The sequence below is a fragment of the Oncorhynchus mykiss genome, chromosome 8, assembly GCF_057628025.1.
Source record: "Oncorhynchus mykiss isolate SJ-2025 chromosome 8, ASM5762802v1, whole genome shotgun sequence".
NCBI lineage: Eukaryota > Metazoa > Chordata > Actinopteri > Salmoniformes > Salmonidae > Oncorhynchus > Oncorhynchus mykiss.
The window spans coordinates 88,792,280-88,810,695 of record NC_143029.1 but is presented as its reverse complement, the minus strand read 5'-3'; the positions used below and the strand labels follow the sequence as shown (position 1 = coordinate 88,810,695).

General features: G+C 34.7%; 1 protein-coding gene across 4 annotated transcripts in view; it reads left to right on the top strand.

Moving 5' to 3' along the window:
* The window catches only part of LOC110531043 (ATP binding cassette subfamily A member 4b), a 146,218-nt gene that overhangs the window by 66,050 nt on the left and 61,752 nt on the right, over window positions 1-18,416 (top strand). For all 4 annotated transcript variants that reach the window (XM_090182921.1, XM_036986622.2, XM_090182922.1 and 1 more), the window contains exons 20-23: window positions 13,957-14,145; window positions 15,523-15,700; window positions 16,224-16,355; window positions 17,694-17,833. In XM_090182921.1, coding sequence (XP_090039047.1) covers window positions 13,957-14,145; window positions 15,523-15,700; window positions 16,224-16,355; window positions 17,694-17,833 — 639 coding nt within the window. The remainder of the gene's footprint in view (window positions 1-13,956; window positions 14,146-15,522; window positions 15,701-16,223; window positions 16,356-17,693; window positions 17,834-18,416) is intronic.

Here is an 18,416-nt window from a genome sequence, read left to right as displayed (position 1 = left end):
AGAGTGTCTCCTACTGAACCTCCAACACCACTCCCAGCAGCATCTGGTCTCCCATCCAGGATCAACCCTGTTTAAATTCAGAAGCAAGCCAGCAGTGGGATGCAGGGTGGTATGCTGCTGGCATATATGAATATATGAATATTATAATCATATATAGACAGTATATGAACATTATAATCATATATAGACAGTATGTGAACAATAGAATAGATAGACAATAGAACAAAATAACAATAGAACAAAAGACAGTATATGAATATTATAATCATATATTAACAGTATATGAACAATAGCATCATATATAGCCAGTATTTGAATATTATAATCATATATTAACAGTATATGAATATTATAATCATATTTATTTATTTATTTTTATTTTATTTTACCTTTATTTAACCAGGTAGGCAAGTTGAGAACAAGTTCTCATTTACAATTGCGACCTGGCCAAGATAAAGCAAAGCAGTTCGACAGATACAACAACACAGAGTTACACATGGAGTAAAACAAACATACAGTCAATAATAAAGTATAAACAAGTCTATATACAATGTGAGCAAATGAGGTGAGAAGGGAGGTAAAGGCAAAAAAGGCCTTGGTGGCAAGGTAAATACAATATAGCAAGTAAAACACTGGAATGGTAGTTTTGCAATGGAAGAATGTGCAAAGTAGAAATAAAAATAATGGGGTGCAAAGGAGCAAAATAAATAAATAAATTAAATACAGTTGGGAAAGAGGTAGTTGATAGGGCTAAATTATATGTGGGCTATGTACAGGTGCAGTAATCTGTGAGCTGCTCTGACAGTTGGTGCTTAAAGCTAGTGAGGGAGATAAGTGTTTCCAGTTTCAGAGATTTTTGTAGTTCGTTCCAGTCATTGGCAGCAGAGAACTGGAAAGAGAGGCGGCCAAAGAAAGAATTGGTTTTGGGGGTGACAAGAGAGATATACCTGCTGGAGCGTGTGCTACAGGTGGGAGATGCTATGGTGACCAGCGAGCTGAGATAAGGGGGGACTTTACCTAGCAGGGTCTTGTAGATGACATGGAGCCAGTGGGTTTGGCGACGAGTATGAAGCGAGGGCCAGCCAACGAGAGCGTACAGGTCGCAATGGTGGGTAGTATATGGGGCTTTGGTGACAAAACGGATTGCACTGTGATAGACTGCATCCAGTTTGTTGAGTAGGGTATTGGAGGCTATTTTGTAAATTACATCGCCAAAGTCGAGGATTGGTAGGATGGTCAGTTTTACAAGGGTATGTTTGGCAGCATGAGTGAAGGATGCTTTGTTGCGAAATAGGAAGCCAATTCTAGATTTAACTTTGGATTGGAGATGTTTGATATGGGTCTGGAAGGAGAGTTTACAGTCTAACCAGACACCTAAGTATTTGTAGTTGTCCACGTATTCTAAGTCAGAGCCGTCCAGAGTAGTGATGTTGGACAGGCGGGTAGGTGCAGGTAGTGATCGGTTGAAGAGCATGCATTTAGTTTTACTTGTATTTAAGAGCAGTTGGAGGCCACGGAAGGAGAGTTGTATGGCATTGAAGCTTGCCTGGAGGGTTGTTAACACAGTGTCCAAAGAAGGGCCGGAAGTATACAGAATGGTGTCGTCTGCGTAGAGGTGGATCAGAGACTCACCAGCAGCAAGAGCGACCTCATTGATGTATACAGAGAAGAGAGTCGGTCCAAGAATTTAACCCTGTGGCACCCCCATAGAGACTGCCAGAGGTCCGGACAACAGACCCTCAGATTTGACACACTGAACTCTATCAGAGAAGTAGTTGGTGAACCAGGCGAGGCAATCATTTGAGAAACCAAGGCTGTTGAGTCTGCCGATGAGGATGTGGTGATTGACAGAGTCGAAAGCCTTGGCCAGATCAATGAATACGGCTGCACAGTAATGTTTCTTATCGATGGCGGTTAAGATATCGTTTAGGACCTTGAGCGTGGCTGAGGTGCACCCATGACCAGCTCTGAAACCAGATTGCATAGCAGAGAAGGTATGGTGAGATTCAAAATGGTCGGTAATCTGTTTGTTGACTTGGCTTTTGAAGACCTTAGAAAGGCATGGTAGGATAGATATAGGTCTGTAGCAGTTTGGGTCAAGAGTGTCCCCCCCTTTGAAGAGGGGGATGACCGCAGCTGCTTTCCAATCTTTGGGAATCTCAGACGACACGAAAGAGAGGTTGAACAGGCTAGTAATAGGGGTGGCAACAATTTCGGCAGATAATTTTAGAAAGAAAGGGTCCAGATTGTCTAGCCCGGCTGATTTGTAGGGGTCCAGATTTTGCAGCTCTTTCAGAACATCAGCTGAATGGATTTGGGAGAAGGAGAAATGGGGAAGGCTTGGGCGAGTTGCTGTTGGGGGTGCAGTGCTGTTGACAGGGGTAGGAGTAGCCAGGTGGAAAGCATGGCCAGCAGTAGAAAAATGCTTATTGAAATTTTCAATTATGGTGGATTTATCAGTGGTGACAGTGTTTCCTATCTTCAGTGCAGTGGGCAGCTGGGAGGAGGTGTTCTTATTCTCCATGGACTTTACAGTGTCCCAGAACTTTTTTGAGTTAGTGTTGCAAGAAGCAAATTTCTGCTTGAAAAAGCTAGCCTTGGCTTTTCTAACTGCCTGTGTATAATGGTTTCTAGCTTCCCTGAACAGCTGCATATCACGGGGGCTGTTTGATGCTAATGCAGAACGCCATAGGACGTTTTTGTGTTGATTAAGGGCAGTCAGGTCTGGGGAGAACCAAGGGCTATATCTGTTCCTGGTTCTAAATTTCTTGAATGGGGCATGTTTATTTAAGATGGTTAGGAAGGCATTTAAAAAAAATATCCAGGCATCCTCTACTGACGGGATGAGGTCAATATCCTTCCAGGATACCCCGGCCAGGTCGATTAGAAAGGCCTGTTCGCTGAAGTGTTTCAGGGAGCGTTTTACAGTGATGAGAGGAGGTCGTTTGACCGCTGACCCATTACGGATGCAGGCAATGAGGCAGTGATCGCTGAGATCTTGGTTGAAGACAGCAGAGGTGTATTTAGAGGGGAAGTTGGTTAGGATGATATCTATGAGGGTGCCCGTGTTTAAGGCTTTGGGGAGGTACCTGGTAGGTTCATTGATAATTTGTGTGAGATTGAGGGCATCAAGTTTAGATTGTAGGATGGCTGGGGTGTTAAGCATGTTCCAGTTTAGGTCGCCTAGCAGCACGAGCTCTGAAGATAGATGGGGGGCAATCAGTTCACATATGGTGTCCAGAGCACAGCTGGGGGCAGAGGGTGGTCTATAGCAGGCGGCAACGGTGAGAGACTTGTTTTTAGAAAGGTGGATTTTTAAAAGTAGAAGTTCAAATTGTTTGGGTACAGACCTGGATAGTAGGACAGAACTCTGCAGGCTATCTTTGCAGTAAATTGCAACACCGCCCCCTTTGGCAGTTCTATCTTGTCTGAAAATGTTGTAGTTTGGAATTAAAATGTCTGAATTTTTGGTGGTCTTCCTAAGCCAGGATTCAGACACAGCTAGAACATCCGGGTTGGCAGAGTGTGCTAAAGCAGTGAATAGAACAAACTTAGGGAGGAGGCTTCTAATGTTAACATGCATGAAACCAAGGCTATTACGGTTACAGAAGTCGTCAAAAGAGAGCGCCTGGGGAATAGGAGTGGAGCTAGGCACTGCAGGGCCTGGATTCACCTCTACATCGCCAGAGGAACATAGGAGGAGTAGAATAAGGGTGCGACTAAAAGCAATAAGAATTGGTCGTCTAGAACGTCTGGAACAGAGAGTAAAAGGAGGTTTCTGGGGGCGATAAAATAGCATCAAGGTATAATGTACAGACAAAGGTAAGGTAGGATGTGAATACAGTGGAGGTAAACCTAGGTATTGAGTGATGAAGAGAGAGATATTGTCTCTAGAAACATCATTGAAACCAGGAGATGTCATTGCATGTGTGGGTGGTGGAACTAATAGGTTGGATAAGGTATAGTGAGCAGGACTAGAGGCTCTACAGTGAAATAAGCCAATAAACACTAACCAGAACAGCAATGGACAAGACATATTGACATTAAGGAGAGGCATGCTTAGTCGAGTGATCAAAAGGGTCCAGTGAGTGGAGAGGTTGGTTTAGGGTCACGGCGATTTAGACAGCTAGCCAAGCCAACCGGTAGCAAGCTAGCATAGGATGGAGTCTGTTGTTAGCCACCTCTTGCGTTCGGTCAGTAGATTAGTGGGGTTCCGTGTGGTAGAGGGGATTAATCCAAATCACACAACAACAACAAAAATAAGAACAATAGATATAGTTATAGAGGCCCGAGAAGAAAACATAATAATTCAAATAAATAAATTGTCCGATTGTCTATTCAGATAGCAGCCGGAAAGACAGCTAACGGTTAGCGGGCCGCAGATGGGCGTTCCGGTAACGTCGCGACAGAGGAGCCAGCCGGATCTCCTTCAGGTAGATAACGTCGGCAGTCCGGTTGTGAAGGCCCGGTGGGGCTCCGCGTAGGCAGTGAAACGGGTCCGGATAGGTGACTGCAGCCCAGGAGTGAATGATGGAACTCAGGCGTGATTGACGGAGCTGGCTAGCACCGGAACAATCGATGTTTGCTCCGGAATCGACGAAAGCCGACTGTCACACGGATAGCAGCTAGCTAGCTGTGAGATCCGGGCATGAATGTCCAGAGAGCAGTTGAAATCCAGGGACATGGAGAGAAAAATTGGTCCGGTATGTTCCGTTCCGAGCCGCGCTGCGCCGTACAAAACTGGCGATAGACTTTCGATAGATTTTCGAACTAAAGGACAGCCGATGACCACAAACCGTGGTTAGCTTCTGATTAGCTTCTGGGCTAGCTCCTGGCTAGCTTCTGGCTAGTTTCTGGCCAGCCTCCTGGAGTTTCTGGCTAGCTTCCTGAAGGATTGCAGATCTGAGGTAAATAATACTTTTTTATAAATATAAATTGGTGAGGCTGGTTGCAGGAGAGTGTTTAGAAGATGAGTTGATGGAAAATAAAAATAAAATGTATGTGAAAAAAGTTGTAAATATATATATATACAGGACACGACAAGACGAGGACAAAAGACGTCTGAACTGCTATGCGATCTTGGATGATGATATGATGATATGTTGACAGTATATGAATATTATAAACATATTTAGACAGTATATGAAAATTATAATCATATATAGACAGTATATGAATACAGTATATGCATAATATAATCATATATTGACAGTGAACTATAGAATCATATATAGACAGTATATGAATATTATAATCATATATAGACAGTATATTAATATTATAATCATATATAGACAGTATATTAATATTATAATCATATATAGACATCATATGAATATTATAATCATATGTAGACAGTATATGAATATTATAATCATATGTAGACAGTATATGAATATTATAATCACATACAGACAGTATATGAATATTATAATCATATATAGACAGTATATGAATATTATAATCATATATGGACAGTATATGAATATTATAATCATATGTGGAGAGTATATGAATATTATAATCATATATAGACAGTATATTAATATTATAATCATTTGTAGACAGTATATGAACTTAAGAATCATATATAGACAGTATATGAACTATAGAATCATATATAGACAGTATATGAACTATAGAATCATATATAGACAGTATATGAATACAGTATATGCATATTATAATCATATATTGACAGTGAACTATAGAATCATGAATAGACAGTATATGAACTATAGAATCATATATAGACAGTATATGAATATTATAATCATATATAGACAGTATATGAATATTATAATCATATGTAGACAGTATATGAATATTATAATCATATATAGACAGTATATGAATATTATAATCATATGTAGACAGTATATGAACTATAGAAGCATATATAGACAGGATATGAATATTATAATCATATATAGACAGTATATGAATATTATAATCATATATAGACAGTATATGAATATTATAATCATATATAGACAGTATATGAATATTATAATCATATGTAGACAGTATATGAACTATAGAATCATATATAGACAGTATATGAACTATAGAATCATATATAGACAGTATATGAATACAGTATATGCATATTATAATCATATATAGACAGTATATGAACTATAGAATCATATATAGACAGTATATGAATATTATAATCATATATAGACAGTATATGAGTATTATAATCATATATAGACAGTATATGAACTATAGAATCATATATAGACAGTATATGAACTATAGAATCATATATAGACAGTATATGAACTATAGAATCATATATAGACAGTATATGAATACAGTATATGCATATTATAATCATATATTGACAGTGAACTATAGAATCATGTATAGACAGTATATGAATATTATAATCATATAAAGCCAGTATATGAATATTATAATCATATATAGACAGAATATGGATATTATAATCATATGTAGATAGTATATGAATATTATAATCATATATAGACAGTATATGAATATTATAATCATATGTAGACAGTATATTAATATTATAATCATATATATAGACAGTATATGAATATTATAATCATATATAGACAGTATTTGAATATTATAATCATATATAGACAGTATATGAACTATAGAATCATATATAGACAGTATATGAATATTATAATCATATATAGACAGTATATGGATATTATAATCATTTGTAGACAGTATATGAACTATAGAATCATATATAGACAGTATATGAATACAGTATATGCATATTATAATCATATATTGACAGTGAACTATAGAATCATGTATAGACAGTATATGAACTATAGAATCATATATAGACAGTATATGAATATTATAATCATATATAGACAGTATATGAATATTATAATCATATGTAGACAGTATATGAATATTATAATCATATATAGACAGTATATGAATATTATAATCATATGTAGACAGTATATGAATAGTATAATCATATGTAGACAGTATATGAACTATAGAATCATATATAGACAGTATATGAACTATAGAATCATATATAGACAGTATATGAATATTATAATCATATATAGACAGTATATGAACTATAGAATCATATATAGACAGTATATGAATATTATAATCATATATAGACAGTATATGAATATTATAATCATATGTAGACAGTATATGAATATTATAATCATATATAGACAGTATATGAATATTATAATCATATGTAGACAGTATATGAATAGTATAATCATATGTAGACAGTATATGAACTATAGAATCATATATAGACAGTATATGAACTATAGAATCATATATAGACAGTATATGAATTTTATAATCATATGTAGACAGTATATGAATATTATAATCATATATAGACAGTATATGAATATTATAATCATATGTAGACAGTATATGAACTATAGAATCATATATAGACAGTATATGAACTATAGAATCATATATAGACAGTATATGAATATTATAATCATATATAGACAGTATATGAACTATAGAATCATATATAGACAGTATATGAATATTATAATCATATATAGACAGTATATGAACTATAGAATCATATATAGACAGTATATGAATACAGTATATGCATATTATAATCATATATTGACAGTGAACTATAGAATCATGTATAGGCAGTATATGAACTATATAATCATATATAGACAGTATATGAACTATAGAATCATATATAGACAGTATATGAATATTATAATCATATATAGACAGTATATGAATATTATAATCATATGTAGACAGTATATGAATATTATAATCATATATAGACAGTATATGAATATTATAATCATATGTAGACAGTATATGAATATTATAATCATATGTAGACAGTATATGAACTATAGAATCATATATAGACAGTATATGAACTATAGAATCATATATAGACAGTATATGAATATTATAATCATATGTAGACAGTATATGAATATTATAATCATATATAGACAGTATATGAGTATTATAATCATATATAGACAGTATATGAACTATAGAATCATATATAGACAGTATATGAACTATAGAATCATATATAGACAGTATATGAACTATAGAATCATATATAGACAGTATATGAATACAGTATATGCATATTATAATCATATATTGACAGTGAACTATAGAATCATGTATAGACAGTATATGAACTATAGAATCATATATAGACAGTATATGAGTATTATAATCATATATAAACAGTATATGAATATTATAATCATATGTAGACAGTATATGAACTATATAATCATATATAGACAGTATATGAACTATAGAATCATATATAGACAGTATATGAACTATAGAATCATATATAGACAGTATATGAATACAGTATATGCATATTATAATCATATATTGACAGTGAACTATAGAATCATGTATAGACAGTATATGAACTATAGAATCATATATAGACAGTATATGAATATTATAATCATATATAGACAGTATATGAATATTATAATCATATGTAGACAGTATATGAATATTATAATCATATATAGACAGTATATGAATATTATAATCATATGTAGACAGTATATGAATAGTATAATCATATGTAGACAGTATATGAACTATAGAATCATATATAGACAGTATATGAACTATAGAATCATATATAGACAGTATATGAATATTATAATCATATATAGACAGTATATGAACTATAGAATCATATATAGACAGTATATGAATATTATAATCATATATAGACAGTATATGAATATTATAATCATATGTAGACAGTATATGAATATTATAATCATATATAGACAGTATATGAATATTATAATCATATGTAGACAGTATATGAATAGTATAATCATATGTAGACAGTATATGAACTATAGAATCATATATAGACAGTATATGAACTATAGAATCATATATAGACAGTATATGAATATTATAATCATATGTAGACAGTATATGAATATTATAATCATATATAGACAGTATATGAATATTATAATCATATGTAGACAGTATATGAACTATAGAATCATATATAGACAGTATATGAATATTATAATCATATATAGACAGTATATGAACTATAGAATCATATATAGACAGTATATGAATATTATAATCATATATAGACAGTATATGAACTATAGAATCATATATAGACAGTATATGAATACAGTATATGCATATTATAATCATATATTGAGAGTGAACTATAGAATCATGTATAGGCAGTATATGAACTATATAATCATATATAGACAGTATATGAACTATAGAATCATATATAGACAGTATATGAATATTATAATCATATATAGACAGTATATGAATATTATAATCATATGTAGACAGTATATGAATATTATAATCATATATAGACAGTATATGAATATTATAATCATATGTAGACAGTATATGAATATTATAATCATATGTAGACAGTATATGAACTATAGAATCATATATAGACAGTATATGAACTATAGAATCATATATAGACAGTATATGAATATTATAATCATATGTAGACAGTATATGAATATTATAATCATATATAGACAGTATATGAGTATTATAATCATATATAGACAGTATATGAACTATAGAATCATATATAGACAGTATATGAACTATAGAATCATATATAGACAGTATATGAACTATAGAATCATATATAGACAGTATATGAATACAGTATATGCATATTATAATCATATATTGACAGTGAACTATAGAATCATGTATAGACAGTATATGAACTATAGAATCATATATAGACAGTATATGAGTATTATAATCATATATAAACAGTATATGAATATTATAATCATATGTAGACAGTATATGAACTATATAATCATGTATAGACAGTATATGAACTATAGAATCATATATAGACAGTATATGAACTATAGAATCATATATAGACAGTATATGAATACAGTATATGCATATTATAATCATATATTGACAGTGAACTATAGAATCATGTATAGACAGTATATGAATATTATAATCATATAAAGCCAGTATATGAATATTATAATCATATATAGACAGAATATGGATATTATAATCATATGTAGTTAGTATATGAATATTATAATCATATATAGACAGTATATGAATATTATAATCATATGTAGACAGTATATTAATATTATAATCATATATATAGACAGTATATGAATATTATAATCATATATAGACAGTATTTGAATATTATAATCATATATAGACAGTATATGAACTATAGAATCATATATAGACAGTATATGAATATTATAATCATATATAGACAGTATATGGATATTATAATCATTTGTAGACAGTATATGAACTATAGAATCATATATAGACAGTATATGAATACAGTATATGCATATTATAATCATATATTGACAGTGAACTATAGAATCATGTATAGACAGTATATGAACTATAGAATCATATATAGACAGTATATGAATATTATAATCATATATAGACAGTATATGAATATTATAATCATATGTAGACAGTATATGAATATTATAATCATATATAGACAGTATATGAATATTATAATCATATGTAGACAGTATATGAATAGTATAATCATATGTAGACAGTATATGAACTATAGAATCATATATAGACAGTATATGAACTATAGAATCATATATAGACAGTATATGAATATTATAATCATATATAGACAGTATATGAACTATAGAATCATATATAGACAGTATATGAATATTATAATCATATATAGACAGTATATGAATATTATAATCATATGTAGACAGTATATGAATATTATAATCATATATAGACAGTATATGAATATTATAATCATATGTAGACAGTATATGAATAGTATAATCATATGTAGACAGTATATGAACTATAGAATCATATATAGACAGTATATGAACTATAGAATCATATATAGACAGTATATGAATATTATAATCATATGTAGACAGTATATGAATATTATAATCATATATAGACAGTATATGAATATTATAATCATATGTAGACAGTATATGAACTATAGAATCATATATAGACAGTATATGAACTATAGAATCATATATAGACAGTATATGAATATTATAATCATATATAGACAGTATATGAACTATAGAATCATATATAGACAGTATATGAATATTATAATCATATATAGACAGTATATGAACTATAGAATCATATATAGACAGTATATGAATACAGTATATGCATATTATAATCATATATTGACAGTGAACTATAGAATCATGTATAGGCAGTATATGAACTATAGAATCATATATAGACAGTATATGAACTATAGAATCATATATAGACAGTATATGAATATTATAATCATATATAGACAGTATATGAATATTATAATCATATGTAGACAGTATATGAATATTATAATCATATATAGACAGTATATGAATATTATAATCATATGTAGACAGTATATGAATATTATAATCATATGTAGACAGTATATGAACTATAGAATCATATATAGACAGTATATGAACTATAGAATCATATATAGACAGTATATGAATATTATAATCATATGTAGACAGTATATGAATATTATAATCATATATAGACAGTATATGAGTATTATAATCATATATAGACAGTATATGAACTATAGAATCATATATAGACAGTATATGAACTATAGAATCATATATAGACAGTATATGAATACAGTATATGCATATTATAATCATATATTGACAGTGAACTATAGAATCATGTATAGACAGTATATGAACTATAGAATCATATATAGACAGTATATGAGTATTATAATCATATATAGACAGTATATGAATATTATAATCATATGTAGACAGTATATGAACTATATAATCATATATAGACAGTATATGAACTATAGAATCATATATAGACCGTATATGAATATTATAATCATATAAAGCCAGTATATGAATATTATAATCCTATATAGACAGAATATGGATATTATAATCATATGTAGACAGTATATTAATATTATAATCATATATAGACAGTATATGAATATTATAATCATATATAGACAGTATTTGAATATTATAATCATATATAGACTGTATATGAATATTATAATCATATATAGACAGTATATGAATATTATAATCATATGTAGACAGTTTATGAACTATAGAATCATATATAGACAGTATATGAACTATAGAATCATATATAGACAGTATATGAACTATAGAATCTTATATAGACAGTATATGAATATTATAATCATATAGACAGTATATGAATATTATAATCATATGTAGACAGTTTATGAACTATAGAATCATATATAGACAGTATATGAACTATAGAATCATTAATAGACAGTATATGAACTATAGAATCATATATAGACAGTATATGAATATTATAATCATATAGACAGTATATGAATATTATAATCATATGTAGACAGTTTATGAATATTACAATCATATATTGACAGTGAACAATATAATAATATATAGACAGTATATGAATACAGTATATGAACTATAGAATCATATATAGACAGTATTTGAATATTATAATCATATGTAGACAGTATATGAATAGTATAATCATATATAGACAGTATATGAATATTACAATCATATATTGACAGTATATTAATATTACAATCATATATTGACAGTATATGAATATTATAATCATATGTAGACAGTTTATGAATACAGTATATGAATATTATAATCATATATAGACAGTATATGAATATTTTAATCATATGTAGACAGTTTATGAACTATAGAATCATATATAGACAGTATATGAACTATAGAATCATATATAGACAGTATATGAACTATAGAATCTTATATAGACAGTATATGAATATTATAATCATATAGACAGTATATGAATATTATAATCATATGTAGACAGTTTATGAACTATAGAATCATATATAGACAGTATATGAACTATAGAATCATTAATAGACAGTATATGAACTATAGAATCATATATAGACAGTATATGAATATTATAATCATATAGACAGTATATGAATATTATAATCATATGTAGACAGTTTATGAATATTACAATCATATATTGACAGTGAACAATATAATAATATATAGACAGTATATGAATACAGTATATGAACTATAGAATCATATATAGACAGTATTTGAATATTATAATCATATGTAGACAGTATATGAATAGTATAATCATATATAGACAGTATATGAATATTACAATCATATATTGACAGTATATTAATATTACAATCATATATTGACAGTATATGAATATTATAATCATATGTAGACAGTTTATGAATACAGTATATGAATATTATAATCATATATAGACAGTATTTGAATATTATAATCATATGTAGACAGTATATGAATAGTATAATCATATATAGACAGTATATGAATATTACAATCATATATTGACAGTATATTAATATTACAATCATATATTGACAGTATATGAATATTATAATCATATATAGACAGTATATGAATATTATAATCATACATAGACAGTATATGAATATTACAATCATATATTGACAGTATATGAATATTATAATCATACATAGACAGTATATGAATATTAGAATCATATATAGACAGTATATGAATACAGTATATGCATATTATAATCATATATTGACAGTGAACTATAGAATCACATGTAGACAGTATATGAACTATAGAATCATATATAGACAGTATATGAATATTATAATCATATATAGACAGTATATGAATATTATAATCATATATAGACAGTATAGACAGGCATACATATGAACACACTGGTTGAACTTTGATTGAAGGAGTGATATGACCTGCCTTTGTAATAGGTCTTCTGTCCCATGAGTTTCTCTCACAGTGGTGAAACGTTGTAGAGTGACTGTGTATCTGTCTCTCCCTGCAGATCCAGAGAAGCCCGACGTGGACAAGGACGTAGACAGTATGTGTTCACCTAGGAGGTGTAATGGCGTGGGTGTAAAGAAACCCTGCAAACACCAGGACAAGAGAGAGAGGATGGAGAGAGAGAGGGAGGAGCTGCTGATACGACAGGAAGAAGAACAGAACAAGGAGGAGCAGGAAGAGGACCTGACAGGTAGGGGCTGTGGGATTGGCTAGACAGGACTCATGTACCCTGATTGGCTAGACAGGACTCAGATAGCTACTCTGTGATTGGCTAGAGATGCCTCAGGTAGCTACGATGTGATTGGCTAGACAGGGCTCAGGTAGCTACGATGTGATTGGCTAGACAGGGCTCATATAGCTACTCTGTGATTGGCTAGAGAGGCCTCACGTAGCTACTGTGTGATTGGCTAGAGAGGCCTCACGTAGCTAGTCTGTAATTGGCTAAATAGGGTACATAATCACTCACTAACAACAGATGATTCCGATGGCTCAGGTGATTGTCTGACCAGTCAATCAAATGTATGTTAGAAAATCATTTATCATCCTCCATGCCACTTTACTTATGACCCATCCCTGGCTTGGGGTATGTAGCCATAACCAGTACGCCTGACCATTTCATGCCACCGATCTGGTTTAGCTATAGCAACCAGACCTGACCCCCTAATTACAATTAGTCAATGGGCCAACTGATAAGTAGTAGCCTTGTAGATATGAGCCAGATCTAAACCATTGTAAATGTTAGGTGTCTTCCTCCATTATGGGTGTCTTCCTCCATTTTAGGTGTCTTCCTCCCTTTTTGGGTGTCTTCCTCCATTTTAGGTGTCTTCCTCCCTTTTTGAGTGTCTTCCTCCCTTTTGGGTGTCTTCCTCCCTTTTAGGTGTCTTCCTCCCTTTTAGGTGTCTTCCTCCCTTTTAGGTGTCTTCCTCCATTTTAGGTGTCTTCCTCCCTTTTAGGTGTCTTCCTCCCTTTTAGGTGTCTTCCTCCATTTTAGGTGTCTTCCTCCATTTTGGGTGTCTTCCTCCCTTTTGGGTGTCTTCCTCCATTTTGGGTGTCTTCCTCCCTTTTGGGTGTCTTCCTCCCTTTTGGGTGTCTTCCTCCATTTTGGGTGTCTTCCTCCATTTTAGGTGTCTTCCTCCATTTTGGGTGTCTTCCTCCATTTTAGGTGTCTTCCTCCATTATGGGTGTCTTCCTCCCTTTTAGGTGTCTTCCTCCATTTTGGGTGTCTTCCTCCATTTTGGGTGTCTTCCTCCATTTTGGGTGTCTTCCTCCATTTTAGGTGTCTTCCTCCATTTTAGGTGTCTTCCTCCATTTTGGGTGTCTTCCTCCACTATGGGTGTCTTCCTCCATTATGGGTGTCTTCCTCCATTTTGGGTGTCTTCCTCCATTTTAGGTGTCTTCCTCCATTTTAGGTGTCTTCCTCCATTTTGGGTGTCTTCCTCCACTATGGGTGTCTTCCTCCATTTTGGGTGTCTTCCTCCATTTTGGGTGTCTTCCTCCATTTTGGGTGTCTTCCTCCATTTTGGGTGTCTTCCTCCATTTTGGGTGTCTTCCTCCATTTTTACTACAGGTCAGTTGTTCTTTGAGCCGGAGCCAGCAGGGCTGACCGTGGGGGTAGAGATTCAGGACTTGGTCAAGGTGTTTCCTGGGGGATCCCGTCCGGCTGTGGATCACCTCAGCATCGCCTTCTACGAGGGCCAGATCACATCGTTCCTAGGACACAACGGAGCTGGGAAAACCACCACTATGTATGTATTGTACCTAGCCTGGTCTCCCCAGATCTGTTTTGTGCTGTAGTCCACAGGAAGTCCAGGCTACCCCCCAAAAAAACCTCTACCTACTCTGTAGAGCACTAACTTTATTGTCCTAATTTTGTGGTGTAGGATATCAACTATAAAATATTGAATGAGCCTAAATGTTTGAATACAGCTATTAGCGATCGAGTTATCCAGAGAACAGGTCTGTGAGGAATAAAGAAGGTTGATAGTGATAGTGACAGAGTGGCTGGTCATTGTGTCCGATTTGGGTGCCGAGATGACTTTATAGGGCTCATGACATGACATCATGCTCCTCTTAATCGCATGGGGGTGTGTGTGTGTGTGTGTGTGTGTGCGTGTGCGTGTGCGTGTGCGTGTGCGTGTGCGTGTGCGTGTGCGTGTGCGCGTGTGTGTGTGTGTGTGTGTGTGTGTGTGTGTGTGTGTGTGTGTGTGCGTGCGTGCGTGCGTGCGTGCGTGCGTGCGTGCGTGCGTGCGTGCGTGCGTCTCTCTCCAGGTCTATCCTGACTGGTCTGTTCCCTCCTACATCTGGGACAGCCTTTATCAATGGGAGAGACATCAGGACTGACATGGACAGTATCCGCACATCCATGGGCATGTGTCCCCAGTACAATATCCTCTTCAAACAGTGAGTCCTCCTCCTCTTCCTCCTCCCCTTCCTTTTCCTCCCCCTCTCACCTCCATGGGCATGTGTCCCCAGTACAATATCCTCTTCAAACAGTGAGTCTTCCTCCTCTTCCTCCTCCTCTTCCTCCCCCTCTCACCTCCATGGCTATAAGTCCCAGTACAATATCCTCTTCAAAACAGTGAGTCCTCCTCCTCCTCTTCCTGCTCGTCCTCCTCCTCCTCCTCGGCTATGTGTCCCAGTAAAATGTCCTCTTCAAACAGTGAGGCCTCCTCCTCTCCCTCCTCCTCCCCCTCATCCTCCTCATCCTCCTCCTCCTGCTCGGCTATGTGTTTCAGTACAATATCCTCTTCAAACAGTGAGTCCTCCTCCTCTCCCTCCTCCTGCTCCTCCTGCTCCTCCTCCTCCTCTCCCTCCTCCTCCTCATCTTCCTCCTCCTCATCTTCCTCCTCCTCCTCCTCCTCCCCCTCCTTGGCTATGTGTCCCAGTACAATGTCCTCTTCAAACAGTGAGTCCTCCTCCTCCTCCTCATCCTCTTCATCCTCCTCCTCCTCGGCTATGTGTTTCAGTACAATGTCCTCTTCAAACAGTGAGTCCTCCTCCCCCCCCTCCTGCTCGGCTATGTGTCCCAGTACAATGTCCTCTCCAAACACTTAGTCCTCCTCTTCCTCCTCCTCCTCATCTTCCTCCTTCTCCTGCTCGGCTGTGTTTCAGTACAATGTCCTCTTCAAACATTGAGTCCTCCTCTTCCTCCCCCTCCTCCTCCTCCTCCTCCTCTTCCTACTCCTCCTGCTCGGCTGTGTTTCAGTACAATGTCCTCTTCAAACAGTGAGTCCTCCTCCTCTTCCTCCTCCTCCTCCTGCTCGGCTGTGTTTCAGTACAATGTCCTCTTCAAATAGTGAGTCCTCCTCCTCCTCCTCTTCCTCCTCCTGCTCGGCTGTGTTTCAGTACAATGTCCTCTCCAAACAGAGTCCTCCATATACCAACTGGCACTTTTCTAGAATATTGAGTAGTCAGTTCAATCATAGGACTGGCATGTTGATGACATAATAGATTGATGACATAGCAGATTGATGACATAACAGATTGATGACATAGCAGATTGATGACATAGCAGATTGATGACATAGCAGATTGATGACATAGCAGATTGATGACATAGCAGATTGATGACATAACAGATAGACGACATACCAGATTGATGACATAGCAGATTGATGACATAACAGATTGATGAAATAGCAGATTGATGAACGTTTGTTTCCTACAATTAACAGTTCAGACATTTGTTCACGTGTCTGCTGTAGTGACTGACAACCTCTCTCCCTCCTCTCTGTCCAGTCTGACGGTGGAAGAACACATCCTGTTCTACTCCATGCTGAAGGGAACCTCTCAGGCTGAGGCTCAACAGGCGGTCAAGGTCATGCTGGAGGACCTGGGCCTGCCTCATAAGAGAGACGAGGAGGCACAGAACCTCTCAGGTGGGTCAGGCTGGGTGTGTGGGCTTGCCTCATAAGAAAGACAATGAACTTTTCAGGGGGGGAGACGACGAGGCACAGGACCTCTCAGGAAGGAGACAACGAGGCACAGGACCTCTCAGGGGGGAGACAACGAGGCACAGGACCCCTCAGGGGGGAGACAACGAGTCACAGGACCTCTCAGGGGGGAGACAACGAGTCACAGGACCTCTCAGGGGGGAGACAACGAGTCACAGGACCTCTCAGAGGGGAGACAACGAGTCACAGGACCCCTCAGGGGGGAGACAATGAGTCACAGGACCCCTCAGGGGGGAGACAACGAGTCACAGGACCTCTCAGGGAGGAGACAACGAGTCACAGGACCTCTCAGGGGGGAGACAACGAGTCACAGGACCTCTCAGGGGGAGACAACGAGTCACAGGACCTCTCAGGGGGGAGACAACGAGTCACAGGACCTCTCAGGGGGGAGACAACGAGTCACAGGACCCCTCAGGGGGGAGACAGCCAGGTTCTCATGGAGACCTAAGGCATGAAACACACTTGTGAGCAGATACTGCTTCGAGGTCTTCCTTTTTTCCTTGGTCGA